The 18,604-nt window shown below is 39.9% G+C and overlaps 1 protein-coding gene and 1 long non-coding RNA gene across 3 annotated transcripts in view; one reads left to right on the top strand and one right to left on the bottom strand.

Moving 5' to 3' along the window:
* Positions 1-7,787, top strand: part of LOC117403279 (apoptosis-stimulating of p53 protein 2-like) — a 38,131-nt gene extending 30,344 nt beyond the window's left edge. For both annotated transcript variants that reach the window (XM_034005312.3, XM_034005311.3), the window contains 10 exons: positions 307-529; positions 1,808-1,933; positions 2,211-2,356; positions 2,667-3,171; positions 3,416-4,161; positions 4,789-4,926; positions 5,186-5,319; positions 5,818-5,984; positions 6,449-6,648; positions 7,034-7,787. In XM_034005312.3, the coding sequence (XP_033861203.3) occupies positions 307-529; positions 1,808-1,933; positions 2,211-2,356; positions 2,667-3,171; positions 3,416-4,161; positions 4,789-4,926; positions 5,186-5,319; positions 5,818-5,984; positions 6,449-6,648; positions 7,034-7,075 (2,427 nt within the window). In that variant the 3' untranslated portion in view covers positions 7,076-7,787. The remainder of the gene's footprint in view (positions 1-306; positions 530-1,807; positions 1,934-2,210; positions 2,357-2,666; positions 3,172-3,415; positions 4,162-4,788; positions 4,927-5,185; positions 5,320-5,817; positions 5,985-6,448; positions 6,649-7,033) is intronic.
* Positions 7,788-12,894: 5,107 nt separating this feature from the next.
* Positions 12,895-15,903, bottom strand: LOC131737102 (uncharacterized). The gene is made up of 3 exons (XR_009328675.1): positions 15,686-15,903; positions 14,439-15,103; positions 12,895-13,468 (listed from the first exon to the last, which is right to left on the bottom strand). It is a non-coding gene; the product is annotated as an uncharacterized LOC131737102 (long non-coding RNA).
* Between the last annotated feature and the right edge of the window lie 2,701 nt (positions 15,904-18,604).

The raw sequence follows: 18,604 nt of genomic DNA, 5'->3' as shown, positions 1-18,604 counted from the left end.
GTTTTGAGGTCTACACAAACTTGAATATAGTTCTAGGATTTTTGACAAACACATCACCACAATGTGGCCAAATATTGAAATTGCTCTTTTTAAATCAAAGGTTAAATCCCAATTTTTGCACATCCTACCCAGTTTTAACTAAAATAAAATACATCCGTTCTGAAATAGTGTTCTTTCAATCCTCTTTAAGCCACCTTGCATGGTCCTTCTTGATGTGTAGAAAATGGCTGCTTTTAATATCAAGTGAATAACAGACATTCTTATTAATCTAACTAATGAAATCTAACTTTTTTTGTCTGTTTTTAGATTACACCTGACAGCACTGCATCTCAGCAGACAGGTTCATCCCAAAGCAGGGTGGCCGCGGTCGGTCCGTACATCCAGTCCTCCACTGTGCTGTGCGGCCCCTCCAGACGTGAGCTCCTGGTCAAGCCAGCCTACCCTGATGGCACGTCCACTCTGCCTGTGCAAGACAGTCCCCTGAAAACACAGACGCTTCCAATGGGAAGAGCTGTGAAAACTGCTGGAGGTACTATTTTTTTTAAAGCTTCTATTGAAATCAAATTTACAAAAACGTTACATTCTGTGCCCATAAGCAATGATCTTTAGGTAAAACTCAAGAAATGCTACAGCTAATCCTTGCTCTTTTATATATATAAAAAATAAGTAAATACTTGGCAGGATCAGAATTTGCTGTCCATTAGCAGCCTAGAATGTGTTACAGTAGCCTTTTTATTTTCTATAAGCAGGTAAAAAGCTTGCCCGGGCACTGTCAAGGCCCTGGGCAGAATCCAGCTTGGACATGACTCTGAGTTCAGAAGGTAGTGCAGCAGGCAGCCCCTGCTTTCCAGTGAGCAGGATCTCTTGTAGTGGTGCAGTGCAGTGCTGTGCTGTGTTGCATGATTACTTTCCTCCTGGCTTACATTCTCGTCCTTGAAACTAACTTTCTAACAGAGGTTGCTGCTTGGTTGAATACATCTGACCAGGTTCATTCTAGCTTCTATCTTTCTGATAATTGATAAATGCCTGACCCAGTTCTCAGATATATATTGCATTAATAACCAAAATAGTAATGTTTGTTCTTAAGAAATAGATCATTTTTAAAATCTCCTTACTGTATGATATTAAATGTCCCAGGTTTTGCAAGTATGCTTTGTGGGTGGAAGTTTTCTTCACCGCATTCTGAAATTCATTGAAAAGATAAACAAAACAATCCAAAAACAGCCGTGTTTATATGTCCTTACTGCTAACTTATTTGACACCCTGTTAGTTTGGAACTTAGGAAAGCAGTTTCTTTTAATAATGACGGTTTAATTGTATGTGAGTGTGTGGTATTTGTTTTATTATGTTTTAAGTTTTTAGATTATTAAAAATGTCTTTGTTTGATTTTACTGTGTGCATTTATAGAAGAGCTGTTCTTACTAAAGCCACTAAAAGAACTACAGGCTAAGAGACAAGGTACATATTGAGATATTTCTGTCCGATTGGCTCAGACATTGCACCTAAAAAAAAAACTGGAATTGAATTAATTAATTCAATTCACTTGGTTTTATTTGTTTATTGTAAAGGTATTACAGTTGAAGTGATTTGTATTTACATCAACACTTACCCTTATAAAGAAAAGCTTGATAAACTTCATGCCAACCCCTTTGATCTCGGACTACAAGCTTGGATTTTGAAGGCTCTTGGCTGTTAAAGCTGTAAATGATGTAACTGTAAATAGGGGAGCAGTTACCAATAGGAGAATGCTAAATGAAAAAGTTGAAACATATTTTGTGGTGCTAATGTTTAAATTTTGTTTTAATAGGTTCAGGAATCCAGGCTCCCAGGCCACCTCAGGGCAGCACTGACTGGAGTAATGTAGACCCCTCTGCGAACCATGGCTCGGCCGCCACTCTGCCTAGGACAGGCACCTACAGCACTGCAGAACAGGGTAAGGGCACTTCTCGATATGGTACACACAACTACAAATTGGAATATTAATGACACCCACTAATGATCTCTACTGTGATGTGTGTATCCCATTAATGTGTTTAACAGGTCCCCTAGTGAAAGCACTTGTACTTGGTGCTGAGTGATTTCCTTTCAAGATGCTGATCTTGGACCTGTGGAGTTTTTATTTGTCGTTTTTTTACACATTCCCTGTGTGAAAGTTTTGGTCAAGTTATTTTATTGGTCATGTCTGATAAAGGCCTGTCTTCCTTTAACAGGTGACATGGACATAATGTTGAGAGAAAAAGACAAGAAGGTGCGTCCTTTCTCCATGTATGAATCCACAGATCCGTCCACTGGCATAACGTCCACAGGTGGTCTCCGGAAAAACCAGAGCAGCGAGGATCTGCTGCGTGATGCACAGGTACACAATACCAGAGAGCACAATACAACATTGGAAACATAATGGCAGATCATCCTCATGGATGAGGTGGTGGTGATTGTTTGTAAAACAGCTGGATCTTGGTGTAGCCTGCTGACCTGTGAGCTCACTGTTGAGTGGGAATAAAAAAAGATCCAATTCAAGAAGAATACACTTTACAAGAAGAAAAAAAATGTGCTTGCCTTTTGGCTAATTTGGGGAAATATTACTTTGGTTAATCTAGGAAATGCTAGACACCTGTAGATAATGTACATTTTATATTAACTTTTTTTTTTTTTATATGCTCTCCCAGAATGCTCCCAGGAATCCAGTGAAAATCCCACCCCCTGTCCCCAGCAAGCCCAATAAAATCAACCTGTCTTTCATCAATCCGTCAAGCCAGCCTCTAACTGCTGACAATAGACTGGAGGGTTCACAGAAGCCTGTTTTGGTTACAGGGACTTTTCCTGGCAAAACCAAGCCGGTAAACCAGCAGTCGCAGCCCTTGGCACAGCATTCCTCTCAGCAGATCCAGCAAAGAATCTCTGTACCCGACCCCCTGCCAGCCACCGGTCAAAGCCACACCCTCCCACTGCCTTCCAAACAGGAGACCCCCCCAGCTGCTACTGTGCACCCCTTCACCCCACAGCCACCAGCTAAGGAGGCACCATCCCAGTCCTTTCACAAACCACAGACCGTGGCAGCCAGCTCTATTTATTCCATGTACACAAAGCAACAGACCCCGGGCAAAAACTTCCAGCAAGCAGTGCAAAGCGCACTGACCCGTACACAGACGCGAGGGACACCCTTCACTAGCGGTGAGCGTGTGTACTTGAATGCATGCTGACCTTGCGGTAGAAATAGAGGCAAAACAAGAAGAATGCTTTGCTTCATTTAAAATGAAATTTGTCTCGTCTTAGGTCATATGTTAGAATGTGTAGAATTGTCAAATTTAACCAACTGGTTGTTTGTCTAAATTATTAAATTCTGTGTTTTAGAAAGAGGTTATTTTAGTAATTTATTTAGCTAATTTGTTTTTTGTCTTTTAATTTATTTATATAGTATATGGTAAACCTGTAATCGCAGGAACCAGCAACTCCCAGCAACTCTCTGAAAACGCCCACCTGGACCGGTCTGATTCTGAACCAGAGCAGGGAGTGATCAGCTCTGGGTCTGAGCCTCAGGAAACAGAGCGAATCCCTCGGCCCTTGAGCCCCACCAAGCTGCTTCCCTTCATTTCTAACCCGTACCGGCACCAAAGCGAAATGGAACTGGATGCTCTCAGAAAGAAGCTGTACAATGCGCCTCGGCCCCTGAAAAAGCGCAGCTCCATCACAGAGCCCGAGGGCCCCAACGGCCCTAACATCCAAAAGCTGCTGTACCAGAAGGCTACCTTGCCAGCCATGGGGACAACAGGTTCTACCCCTTTCTATCAGCCGAATCCAGCAGCAGAGGAGGAAAATGGGCCACACGAAGAAGCAGCAGCTAGCATGAAGGACAGAGAGGGCCCTGAAGCGGAAACATTGCCTGCAAATGTCACATCAGAAGATGACATGATAATAGAACAGCAGGATCAGTTTGTGCCCCCTCCACCCTCCCACCCTGCGCCCATCCTTGAAGGACTGCAGGAATCCTTGAGCCCTCCAGAGGAAGAGCATGACCCCAGTGACCCGCTGCCTCTGGTGGTGGAGGAGTACCCATCGTACCCTCCTCCTCCCTACCCTACCACAGGGGAGCAGGAGAACCTCGGAGAGGACACCTTCAGCATGCGCCCCCCTGAGATCACAGGCCAGGTCTCGCTTCCACCGGTACGTTGGCAGCAATTTGAACATCCAGCTATTTCAGTGGCTTTCCTTTTCTTTGAAGTAGCCTTGTTAAATGGGTCACTCTTTGGTTATTTGTTGATTTTAATAAACATTTATTTAAAAAAAAAATTATATGTGTGTGTGTGTGTGTGTGTGTGTGTGTGTGTGTGTGTGTGTGTGTGTTGAAGTTGACCTGTTTCTTTGAACAAGATTTTTCTGAAACACTACTAGTGTAGAATTGTAACATTTGTTATAGCTGTCCTGAGGTTAATTTGATTAAATTATTGTTACATGATGAAAGAACTAAACAAAATCAGTTTACTTTATTATTACGAATGATTAGTCTTTTTGAACTTGAAGATTAATTAGTTTGAGTAATGATCAAAGTCCACAGTTTATAGTGATTTAAAAGTGATTCTGTGCTTTAATCAGTTCATCTAGTCTGTGGTTAGACCCTTGAAAGTTGCTGTGTTATCATGGTTGCAGTTTTTGTTTAATCCCAACTACATGTACTGTAACAATGCAAATTCTCAAATCTGTTGTGCCGGTAACTTCATTCTAGGACTGATGTGTTTGTGTTTTATCATTTTCTGTTTCTCCTCTCTCTAACTCTGATTTGCTTCTATTTAGGGTAAGAGGACAAACCTGAGGAAGACAGGCTCAGAGAGGATAGACCACGGGATGCGTGTAAAATTCAACCCACTCGCTCTTCTGCTCGACTCTTCTCTGGAGGGAGAATTTGACCTGGTGCAGAGAATAATATATGAGGTAACCGATTCACCTTCTTAACTAAAACATGGCTAACTAAGTTCATTTTAGAAATAATGTTTTAAACAGTTTTGTTTCAGTAAATCCTGAAAAGTTTAATTGGTGCATTAGGCAATTTTCAAACTCTGTTTTTAACTCTGTATCTTTAATCCCCGAATAGGGGCTGATACCAACATCTTTTCAGAGGCCAGAATGTGACCTCATGTATGCATAGAGACACAAACACTAATAGCTGTCACTTTGACCATTGTTTCCTCAGGTGGATGACCCAAGCCAGCCAAATGACGAAGGCATCACAGCTCTTCACAATGCAGTGTGTGCGGGCCACACCGAAATCGTCAAGTTCCTTGTCCAGTTCGGGGTGAACGTTAACGCTGCCGACAGCGATGGTTGGTGAGTTAAATTTCAATGGCATCTCCCTTAGATTCCTAGCTGTTTTCAATGCTTTCGGCAGTCCTGGTCTGTGCTGTTGTAAATTAACAAATCCTCACTCACTAGTTCAGGATACTATTGATGCATGTCACAAAAAAGAGCTGCCTGTAATCAAAATACATGCAGTCTCAAAATTTGTGAACATCTGGGGAAGTAGGGCCAAAGGGACCCCTTGGGAGTAACTGAAAGTGTTCATCAGTGTGACAAAATAATAGTGTCATAGACTGACCTACTGTACAGAATGGCTACAGTGGGTCTTTTATAGAACGCAGGCATTGCATTTTGTAAAATCTTTGCTTTATTATTTATACATTTCTTGCTCTTTAGACAATTTGAAATATAGATAGGGGTACCTAATAGAAAAATATCTAGGATAATATCCCTGTATCTTCCACTTGATTTTTGTCTGTCTGGCTGCTGACTGTTACATTTAAAATATTTTTTTTCTCAACTCTGCAGGACCCCCTTACACTGTGCTGCCTCTTGCAATAACGTCCAGGTCTGCAAGTTTCTCGTGGAGTCTGGGGCAGCTGTGTTTGCAATGACGTACAGCGACATGCAGACAGCTGCTGATAAGTGTGAGGAGATGGAGGAAGGGTACACCCAGTGCTCGCAGTTCCTCTATGGTAGGTACTGGGTTTTCTGCATGTAGCAACATTGACTAAAAAACCTCCGCATAGAGTTTTTCCTGGAATTTGCTTTCAGCTCAGAACAAAGAGATATTAGCCCTGTTTCTATGGGGAACAGATTCATTTGTAGCAATGACATCTGTTGACAATTGACTGTAATTAATGAATTAAGGATGGTCCAAGGATATACTAAGACTGACCTGTGCACACATATTGAGGAAACATTTAGAAACAATGTACCCTGAATTTACCACAGCCACAGTATGCCTAAATCTAACCAATCCCCAAACCCTGAGAAATATCTGAACCCAGTCTTGCAAACACCTTCTATTCATTCTTCATGTTGTTTTTTTTTTTAAATGTACTAAACGAATAGGAATATATTTAAAAGTAGAGGTCCAGTGAATGAGATGTTGCACAGTATTCTTGTTTTAAGTACCTGTGTTGTGGTTGCTGGGTAGGTGTCCAGGAGAAGATGGGCATCATGAACAGAGGGGTGGTGTACGGGCTGTGGAACTACGAGGCTGACAACGATGACGAGCTCGTGTTCAGAGAGGGGGACTGCATGACGACTGTGCGGCGCGAGGATGAGGATGAGGTCGAGTGGTGGTGGGTGCGGCTCGGAGACCAAGAGGGATACGTCCCCCGCAACCTGCTAGGGGTGAGTGAGCCTACTGAGCAGTTTAACTGAACTGCACTTTAACTTCATGGCCTCTGGATGGAGCAGATGGAGGCTTTTCAATAGCATTATGAGCACTGTGAAATAGCTTTTAGAAGCAATGATGCTGTTTCAAGGAACTGGGAATTTTAAATAGAAATATGTATATCTGAAGGAAAGACTTCCTCACAATTTAAATGCCAGTGTGTTCAGTTAAATAGATTTCTACAGATCGGGGGTTGGGGTAAAGTATCTCTATTGCCAATTAAGGTTTTAATCCAATAACCTTAACGGAATGCCTTTTATTTGCAGAATTCTGTTTCTATTGTAATTGTATTATTTTCTTGTGTAGTTTACTAATGTATATTTCTTTTATTTTTCTCCTTAGTTGTATCCAAGAATCAAACCAAGACAAAGGAGCCTAGCATAAAGGTTCTGGAGTAAACCCTCAAACCCTTTTAATCTGCCTGTGACACGGCAGCTGAAATTAAAAAATAAAATAACTATATATCGTCCAAGTCTTTTAGAATGAAGAAAGCCGCTCGTATGAAGAAAACACTAAATGAAGGAACAATGCTTTTGCTTTTTTGTAATGTGAAGGTCTGTTCCACAGACTGATACTGTTGCTGCTGTGGTGTGAGGTAAAAAAAAAAAAAAGGGATTTAAACAAAAGACCAAATTCAGACGGGTGGCTTTTTATTGAAAAATGGCAGCACCACACCTCTCATGTCACCAGTTATGTATATTCGAACTGTTTGCTGCAGCATTGAGAGTAATATAGAACTTTAAGATATTGCTTTTGTGTAGAAAGTGTTAGTAATAAATAAATATATATATATATATATATATATATATATATATATATATATATATATATATATATATATATATAATATATAACATATTGTACCAGGCTTGCTTTATATGGTGGTATTGTGATTTGAAGGCCAGACATGAACAGCAGGGCTGTTTGTGGACCTGATTAATGTCTTCAATGCAATGCTTGGCTGGTCAAAGTCATTTGGTCTGTAAGAAAGGTGTATTGATACTATCTCTAGTATTTGTTTTTTTATAGGAGTAAAATACAGAAGTTTTATTTTTTACTCAATAAAAGCATGGTTGATAGGGCTTCAGTTTACTAATGGCTTCATGTTGTATTTTATTAATAGACATTCACAAGTGAAAAAAAAAGCACTTGTACTTTTTTTTTGGATAAAATTATGATTTAAATTGTTGATAACAGTGGTTTAACAACAGTCAGAATGTATGGTATATGCTTCGAACTAAAAGTGTTCATATATTTTTACCTGTAATATGAAGGTGAAGTCTTTTCCAAAAAATGGCTCTTGTGTACAATATGAGAATATTGGAGTCATAGGCCAAATAAAAGTTCACTCTGTTTAATGAAACTGCTGTTACTGTATCTAGCAATACAACTAACATAAAAGGTATACATATCTTCATGAGCCAAACGATACTGTAAGATCAACAGTTCTCTATTACCTTTTAATAGTGCTCTACATGGATGGATACACTCCTGGTTTTATGGAGATAATTTGTCTCGGTTGAGCTTAAATAGGTGAGCAGTAGACACAAATATCGTGGGTGGGCCTTGTGAAAAATCTTTGACCAGTGAAATCTAGAAAGGCTCATACTGCTGTGGAATTCTTCTTGCTATCCCTGCAGACACTAAAACTTACTGAGCATGTGCAGAGTCAGTAGTAAATGTGGGAAAACAGCTAAAATTGATCAACTTAAACATTGTGTATCTTTGGAAATAAACACTGCATTGACTGCATTTATGAAAATCCTCCTGCTGACAGCATTTAAGAAAAAAACTGACACATCAGCCTACCAGCCCCTGAAACATTAGCTCTGTACCTCTTTACTGATACCACCTCCAAGTGCAGGACAATATATTTAACTGCAGCTGGCACATATTGGAGATCTCGCAATGGGTGTCAGATTTTGCCTTTAAATAAAAGCTATTGGTCCTCTTCAGTGAAAACCTTACGCCCATAAGTCGTACCGTATCCATTCTTTTATCAAGCAATACATTCTATTGATTATTGTAGCAAAGTTTATATTACTTCGATAAAGTTTCACTGCACTATAGGTTTATTTGCTGCTCCAAGCTATTAAAGTATATCCATAAATGTGTATATTAAGTTACTAATCCCCTCTAGACATTAGATTAAAATTACATTTGTGGATTTGTGTTGTTTAATATGCACATCCATGAATATCATTAATTCTTTGGAGCAGTGTAGACCTTAAATATCAAACAATGTTTCCACAAATGTATATTTTATTTTTTTTGGTGCTTTTTTTGTATAGTAATTATAAGATCACTTGTAGAGTTTAAGGATTCACAATAAAATAAAATGAGTGTGCTACTGTAATTTATTTATTTTAGCAGAGCTTTATAGATACTGGAACTCTTTTCCAATTGCATGTAAAGGTCTCTCTCCCCCATACATAGTCACATTTTAAAGATGGTAATTGAGATTTATTTATTAATCTTTAAGTTTATACAGAGACATTAACAAAAATACACTGAAGAAATGTATTTTCTCCTTAAAGTAACATCCATTTGTAATAAGCTGATAATTGTGTGTTGCAGTTAAGACCAGTGCACATTCAAATTCTACTTCCAAATATGCCTTGCTGCTTTATGTAATTGTAACAGGGAAGAGCTGGATTGACTATCTGGCATAAGCGTGGTACTTTTGGAAGAGGGCAGCAGTCTCGTAGGATCTGCCTGTCAGTCATGGCGATGACACGGAGAGGTGGGGAAGAGGGTGTATTGGCTTTCCCTCTCTGAGTGGCTGAGAGGTGGGCCTTGGGAGATTGTTCGGCCTTATAAGAACTGCGCTTGGTTGTGCATTCGGGGGGCCGTGTTCGGAAATATACAATGACGCTGGCAGAAGACGCCAGTGTAAAACAAGGACCAGGCAAGCCCGGCTGAGGGAGACAGCCTGTCTTAAAATAATTTACAAAGTAAAATAAATATTTCCGTACCCGAGGGGACCTGTGTAGTTATACGGGGAACTCTGGCCACCCCAGTGTATAGAAATAGCTGAGCGTAGGTCGGAGGCCTGTACTGACCGGCTTAGCAGCAGTGGGGGCACTGCATAAACAGAACCTTTATTTTGTAGTTTTATTATTGTGTTTTATTTTCCCTTTTCATTTCGCCTTTTGTTTTCATTATTATTTTGAGCACCTGTGAGTGTGCGAGTGTGTCTACTGTTTACCAGTATTGGTATTCCTGTGGTCCTGTGTACAGTTGTCGGTACCCAGGCCATGGACAACAGCACCCTCTGCGGGCTAAAAGACAAAATAGCCAAAATAATAAAACTGGGCACCAGTGCGGTGTTTCCAAATAAAACTTCTGTCTCCCATGTGTGTCAGTGAATTGCCCACCACCCTTCCACACGTGGTGTTACATGTGGGATTCACTGGCACTGCCCAACCAGAGCAGTACAATAGCCGAGGGAGGCAGAATGGACCCGCAGCAATTCGCCGCAATGATGGACCTCCTGCACCAAACCCTGACTGAGATAGGGCAGGGGAGTGTAAGAGCTGCTGCGCCCGACCCAATGCTACAGCGGCCAACAAAAATGACGGCAGAGGATCGGCCGGACGTATACCTGGAGGTGTTCGAGGCCATGGCGATTTCTGCCGGATGGGCCCGAGAGCATTGGGCTAGCTACCTCCTGCCCCAGCTTTACGGAGGAGGCGCAGGTGGCAGCAAGAACCCTGGATCTGGTGGCAAGGATGGAGTACCCCACGCTGAAAGCTGCCATCCTCAACTGCGTGGGTGCGACTCCGGAGGGCTACCGCCGCAAATTCAGGGAGGAGAGCTTCTCTGTGGAGGAACACCCCAGGGCCATCGCACACCACTTGCAGGATTACGCCCGGGGATGGTTGAAGCCGGGAGCAGTGGCGAAGCGTGGGGGGGCATGCCTGGTCACGTGCCCCCCCCCCCCCAGATTTCTGCCAGGCAGTTGCTTAGCCACTGCGTTAGGATCGTTCACACTGAAACGTGTAAGAAATAAAGAAATTGCAATATTGTTATATTTTTCGCTTCCCGTTATAGTCTATCTGTGTGTTCACACAGGACGCGGGGCAGACGTGGTACGGGCGGCGCTGATTTTTCTTTTCTCAATGAGAATACATAAGCAAGCTGCACTCGCTCAACCCCACACATAGATAATTGTAACATGTAGGCTATGATTACTGTATATGCTATGTAGCCTAGCTACTACACACATAGATGGGGTAGAGGACATCTACTAGCCTATGTAATGAATAGCCTATGTATTTACGTAGAATGCACTCGCCTCTCGACATATCTTACTGCCAGCTGACCTCTCCAGTGGCCAGCCTACTAATAAGTTTATCATTTTTTATGGATTGTGCAGCCAGCTTCATCAAGGGACAGTAACCAAGTCCATCCAGGTCTTGGAGATGGAGTGGTAAATGTACAACCTATTATTAATTGAATAACTAAAGAAATAAATCAGAATGAAAACAGTTCTGGACGCTGCTGAGAGAGAAACGGCAAAACTGTTTTAATTCCTGAGTTCGGTTACCTATCTGTTTTCATTCTGATTATTTGTTTAGGCTACAGCACGTCTGTCAGCTCAACAAAGCCTGATAGACTAGCAAATGTCAGTGCAGTGTGATACCATAAAAACGAGTGGCTGGGGGTGTCATGGCAAATTTCGCCCCCCTGCCAAATTTGTACCCCCCTGAGTCATGTGACATATTAGCGCACGAGTCACGTGACGATTAGGTTTCGTGATGCGGAGAGGATAGGGTAAAACATTGGCATTTTACTTACTGAAAGTTACGTTTGCTTTTTTATTGGCATTTATTCGTATTATATTTATTTTTTTGTATCAATGTTTTTTTGTATCATAAATGGTTGTATTTTATTTGATTGCTCTTGTTTTACTTACTGAAAATTACGTTTGCGTGGTTTTTTTTTTTACATTTATTCGTATTATTATATTTATTTTTAATATTTAACAATGTTTGTATCATAAATAGTTGTATTTTATTTGATTGCTCTTCACGTGATTACATAAGAGCTTTTACAGTAAATATAAAATACATTCAATATTGTTTAATTTCACACACACACACACATATATATATATATATATATATATATATATATATATATATATATATATATATACTAATAAATAAATAATAATAATAATAATAATAATAATAATAATGTTGAACAGCTTAAATGATCACAACTGTAACGCAAACGTTATATTACAATGGTAACTTTTCAAATAAAAAAAAATGTTTATAACAAACAATAAGTTAGAAGTATAGTCTGGTAATAATTTCTGCACATTTGTGGGTAGTCATGTTGATGTTTATAGTCTTGCTATACTTATCACAATGAGGGAGTTGTCATGATTACACATACAGTTGCAAACAAAATTATTGACACCCTTAACTAAAGATCATTCAAGACGCTTTTTTTTTTTTTTTTTTTTTTAATTGTTGTGAAATGTGGTTACCATTAAGGTCGCGTATAAGCCTTTTGTGTTTAGATGACTTTGTATAGTTATTTCATACACTGCTATACCAGATGTTTCTTTAAATCCTTGGCTGTTAATGGTGTATTTTTGCGAGGAGCTCAAACAATTATTTATGCTATAGTCGTACTTTTCCTGGGACGTCCATTTCTTTCCATCCTTTCAGTTGAATTAGTCTTCAAATACTTCCTGATTATTGTGGATTTTTGTATTACGATTTTTTCCCCACAACGCTCTTTATCGATTCCCCTTCTGCTGTAGTAGTTACTGTAACAAGTGCTTTTCTCACATCTGGATCCAACTCCTTTGTTTTGACCATGCTGTGCTGAGTGCACAAACTACTTTGCTTCAGTTTCTGTGTGTGTTTTACAGCTAATGTTTTTTTTTTTTTTTATTATTTATAATATTGCTAAATTGATAAGTAGTGGTTTCTAATTGATGAATAGTGTTAATAGTGACTAGCTCAATTAAGACTAACCTTAACTTACACAGACTTTAATTGAAAATGTGCCAGTAAGTCTGTGATCAACAAATATTGTTATTTACACCAATAAGGCAGTATGATTAATATAGGTTATACAGTAGCTTCAGTGTATATTGTGAGAAATATTTAGGGAATGTCAAAAATTAAAGGAATGAACAGGTCAAGATTTAATCTTTAGCATTATTCATGCATGGTCTTGCACTAAATCTGCAAACACATTTCTCTTAGTTTAACCATATAACTTGTCATTAAAAAATGAAGTAATACACCCTCATTGTATGTGTTGCCACTTCCTACAGTGTTTGTCAAATCATTGGCATCATCCAGGAATGGAGCCTGTCATTTCTCAAAGCAGGTCTGCAGATTGGTTGTTGTTCCTTTGTTATCGGTAATACTGTATATGCATTTGTTAAATATGTATGAAGCCAAATTATATCATATGCTATCAAATAAGATTTCTTAAGGTTTCTTCCATAACTTCAAACACTCAAAAGTACAAATTTGGAACTAGAAGCAATATGATTGTTAACCACTACATATTGTCCCTGACTTTAGTGTGTATAATTCAGGCTCTTAACTAATGAAGCATACAGGAAGTCAGATTTGTGTAAATGCTAGAGTAGAAGTCAATGTAGATCCGAGTTGTCCAGTCTTAGTGCTGATGAACCCTTAACAGAGCACTGCAGGGCGAGCAGAAATCTGCACTCAATCATTTTAGTGAGTTGTGTATCAGGTGTAGTTGTCCAAACCAGAAAGACATTCACAAAAAAGGCACCTGTTGAAAAATGTAGCAAACTTTATTTTCTGTATTCTTCACAATAAAACAAGTACATGATCAGATTGCATATTTTCCATTGTAACGTGCTATCCAGGACTTAATGTGTAAGCATTAGTGAAAAAAAAAAAACACTATACTGCAGGTCAGCTTTGGTAAAAAGCCCCCTCACCATGTCAGGGTCCTGACCTATTGAGTAGGGTGTTAGTAGCAGGTTTAACAGAACTTTAAAATGCCTTCTCACATAACCCACAAAAAAGAAGGACTTTAAAGAGGCTGCCTGTCTAAAAATGACATCACCAATTTATAGAAACATGTTATCACTAAATCATATGGACATTTCATACTCTTAACTTTTATAGTATGTCATTGTCTAATATCAGTAAATAGGATTGGAAATCGAATTTGAAATTGAAGCATTAATGTCTGAAACATGTACACGTAAAATGTGAAGTTGTTTATTACTTCAGAATTACATCTATGTTACACCCACCTTATTTGGCACAATTTCACTTCAATACAGTGAATCAGCCTCTCCCCAGCTGGTTCAATATAACTACATTAAGCAAGGTGGGTGTTAGAACTGACATCCAGTTTACTTTTGATATCTCTGCCCTGGAAATACTCAAGTCAGGCAGTAATTCAGTAGCTCAGAAACTAAGACTACCATACCAGTTAAAAATGAAAGTGCAAAAGCATCTGCAATATTTCTCCAAATAAAAAGGTATCAATACAGAATCAGGGTCTGCTGAAAAAAATAAATTCTTCAAAATAAGTAGTTTGTGCGCTCATGAAAAATAAACACTGAAGACAATGAGTCTTATTAACAATACACATGTAAATAGCTGTAAATTATGGTAATGTTGCTTGACAGGCATTACCACATTGGAGTGTTAGTATAATATGTACGAAAAAACATATACAGTAAAAAACAAAATAAACCTGTTACGCCTTTACTTACCATACTTACCCATGTGTGTAACTCTGCAAATGGAGCACATACACTCCTCCATACTTATGAGGTCATCTGGCTGTAGATCTTCACACTGGCCATGGAACCATTCACCACAGCTCCCGCATTCCACCATCAGCTCCAGTGCAATCCTGTATGGTCTCCACATCACAGAAATGTACCTCTGGGAGGGGGGTTCTCTCACAGCTCGGGAAAGGAGGAAGAGATCCATCTACAAAACAAGAAAAAAGATGATCACGCATTTGCTTTTGATCATAACATAACTTACCTGGATCTTCACCCATGCAGAGTGTGAGGCTGTTTGCGATGGTAAACAGTCCACAGTCACTACATCCCTGCTGCTGCTGTACATGTGGCCACCCGATCCAAACTGTCTTTCCACTGTATTGCAGCATTGATATGACCTGGGAATGGAAATCATGGTTATTATTAATTCCTAAAGAGTCAAACACATTTAAAGTACCTTCCTCACAGCCTATGTTACTTACCGTGACCCAGTGATTGCAAGACACATTGAGAATCTGTACAAATCCCTGAGCCGATGAGCTGAAGGAAGTCAGCTGTGTCAGGCTGGTGACAGCATACAAACCTCCCACCTGTGGGTACTGTCTACGTAGCAGAGCCTGGCTGTGGTCCATCACCTCATCACCCCTCCACGTGTGCTGTCCAACACAATAAAACAAATGACTCCTAATTCTGCCACCCCCACCCCCCCTTCATTGAGAATGGCAGGCTTCTCTTCATCGGTCATAACCCTACACAGACAGTCTCCAGTCTTCTCAGGGACACACAGGTACTTACCTGACAGATAAAACAAAAGGAAAGATAATACTACAGTAAATACTTCAATGAGTGGAGGTTTTTAAATGAATGTTTTTAAAAAGAATGACCTAAAACCTATTCAAAAGAATCAGAACCACTGACAATACTGACATGTGGAAAACTGTCTCTGCCCTTTATAATGGTCATTTCTTAGACTCAAGTTACATAATTTATATATATTTATATATTCTTCTTTAATACAAATTCTGTTTTCTGGTACTCACATTTCTGCTATTAGTTATATATAGAGAGATGTTTTAATCTTTTAAACCTTTTCTTTCATATTATATATATATATATATTACACACACACGCGTTTATCATTTATTTAAATGTCTATGTACATCTTCAAAAATACAGGACGGCTTCAATAACTTATAATGTATTAATATTAATTTTCAATATTTCTCTATTTTTTTTACCTTTCAAAACAAATGTACTGGCGTTCTTTCTGATACCCCTCTTCTCTTCTTTGGTGGCTTTTTCAGGATACTCACCTGTGCTGAGGTAGCGATATACCGCTCTCAAGTGATAGATTGATAAATGTAGTTTTCTGAAGGGGAATAAACACATTATAACAAATTTGTATTGTAAAAAGAGAAATGATTTGATTACAATTGTATGACGGCGCCAACGAACTCCAAATGTCAGTGTCAAGATCTGTGGAGCAAAAGCAGTGACACGCATAGCAACAGAACGCTGACATGTCACATGACTCGAGGGGGCGAGGGGGCGAGGGGGCGGGGCGGGGCGGGGCGGGGCGGGGCGGCGGGAGGGGGGGGGGGGGGGACGACAAATTTGGCAGGGGGGCGAAATTTGCCATGACACCGGCAGTCCTGCGTCAGTCAAACGGTAATTAAATTAGCCACGATTTGTGAAATTAAATAAAATGGTTTGCTTTGCTTTGAACACCAAATGTTAGTTAACAAAAATGAACAACCGTAAGTACAAATTAAATTATATATAGTTATTTTTATTTATTATCATAATGTGAAATTGAAATCTGATGCGCATGTTAAAAGTCCTTTGTTTTGTATTTCCTTTTTTTTTTTTAATCAGAAGTGTTCTAAACTGAATCTTTTTTTTTTTGCACGACACTGTGGTTATTGGATCTTCTATTTTTTATTTTTTTTTTAAAAAAGATTGTTCATTATTTTTCGAAAATAAAAGACCCTTGCCTGTAAAGTGTTGTTTGCAGCTCTCTTGATTGTGACAATCTGGCGTAGAACTGTGTGATGAAAGATCTGGTAATGTTAGAAAGCTAGCTTAATGTTTACATAAAAATGGTTAAAATCAGGCATCAGGTTTGAGCATTGTTAGCTGCTGTGACGACCCCGTCCTCCTTATTGGCTAAGAAAGAGGAAGTAATTGGCGAGATCTTCCCCTTTCGTGACCCGGATTGTTATTGCCATAGATTTAGACCCCGCAAAACTAAACGGGAACACCGGACCGCTAAGAATGAGGGCTGGCAATGGAGGGAGTCTGAGAAGTTTCAGATGGGGGCGATTGGTGAAGAGTCTGGGGGGGAGGCCGCGGAGCCAGCGCAGGGGTCTGGTTCGGCTGCCTCCGCTCAGGACCGACCTGATCCCGAGCTGGAAGCCATGGGAGCTGATTTTTTAGCTTGTTCCCATGACTTCCGACTCGAGCAAGGGCGTGATGACGCGCTGGGCAGGCTCTTTGACCAAGCAGCGGTGGTTAATGGTCGGGTGGTCGAGCCCAGACGCGCCGCCACGTACCCTCACTTTGAAATTAATTGAGATCTTTTGTATCGTGTTTAAAAATTACCCCAGATGGGGGAAGTGTGTCATCAGTTGCTCATTCCTCAGCCCTATAAGGAGGATTTGTTGCAGCTTGCTCACGCTGTTCCCATCTGGTCATTTGGGAAGGGACAAGACCAAAGCGAGGCTCGTGACACGGTTCTATTGGCTGGGGCTGGATGGTGACGTCAGGCGTTTTTGCGAACGCTGTGGGGAGTGTCAGAAAGCTAGCCCTAGAGCCGTCCTGCGAGCTCCACTGGTGCCATTGCCCCTAGTGGAGCGTATTGGAATGGATATAGTGGGATTGCTAGAAAGGAGTTCGGCAGGATACACACACCTATTGGTCATTTTGGATTATGCTACGCGTTATCCAGAGGCCATTCCCCTCCGATCTGCGTCTGCTAAGACTGTTGCCAATGAGCTTGTGAAGGTTTTCTCCCGGGTGGGAATCCCCAAGGAAATACTGACCGACCAAGGCACCAATTTTATGTCCCGGCTAGTCTGCGGAACATGTAAAACTTTTGGGGATTAAGACCATTTGGACCTCGGTCTTTCATCCCCAGACTGAGATTATATATATATATATATATATATATATATATATATATATATAATCAGCTTATAATACTGTATAGGATAGCCTATACAGTATTATAGATAACTAATATCAGAATACTGCTAGTTCAAGAAAGTTGAGCTGAAGCAACACAGTGGACATATGCAGCTAGGATATTGTGTATATTGGTTACCTATAGTGCTGCAATGTGCAATGCTACTGTATGTACAGTAGCATGAAGGATAGCCTAGTATAGCACTACTGTAATAAGTGATATGGCATGTTTGAAACTCCTTGTTACTGTACATAAGTAACATAGGAGCATGCTTCTAATAATACTCCACATTCTTACAGTGGAACCTAGTATTATTTATTTATTTATTTATTTATTTATTTCTTTGCAGACTCCCTTATCCGGGGTGACTTACAGTTGTTACAAAATATCACACTACAAAGTATCACATTACAGAATATCACATTACAGAACATCACATTATAGAATATCACATTACAAAATACCACATTACAGAATATAACAAGCACAGTTCTAAAGTACAGTAAAATCAGTAGAAAATAAGATCAATTACAATTAAGAGCAAGTTCGACTAACCGCAGTCAAACTTAGAGTAAAAATATTTGTTTACATGAGTGAAGTCCATTAAGAGCACGTAGTAAGTACGATCAATTTATAAGAATTATTTAAAATAAGAGCAATTACAAAAAACATGAATACGGATATCTATAAGAGTAAAATCAAGTACAAGATACAGGAAATAGTTACAATTAAGAGCAGTAGCAGAATTCTGCAAGGTATGGAGCAGTTCAGTGGAAGTACAAGCTGATGCAAGTACTGGTACAATTGGATGCCATATAGTCTAGTATAGTCGAGAGTGGTGAGGTTTACAGATTCTGTCTGAACAGATCTGTCTTGAGGAGGTGCCAGAAGGTGGTCAGGGACTGAGCAGTCCTGATATCCTTGGGTAGGTCATTCCACCATTGAGGGGCAAGAGTGGAGAAGGAGCAGGCTC

Source organism: Acipenser ruthenus, chromosome 5, assembly GCF_902713425.1.
Source record: "Acipenser ruthenus chromosome 5, fAciRut3.2 maternal haplotype, whole genome shotgun sequence".
NCBI classification, from domain to species: Eukaryota; Metazoa; Chordata; class Actinopteri; order Acipenseriformes; family Acipenseridae; genus Acipenser; species Acipenser ruthenus.
This window is presented reverse-complemented; position numbering and strand designations above follow the sequence as displayed.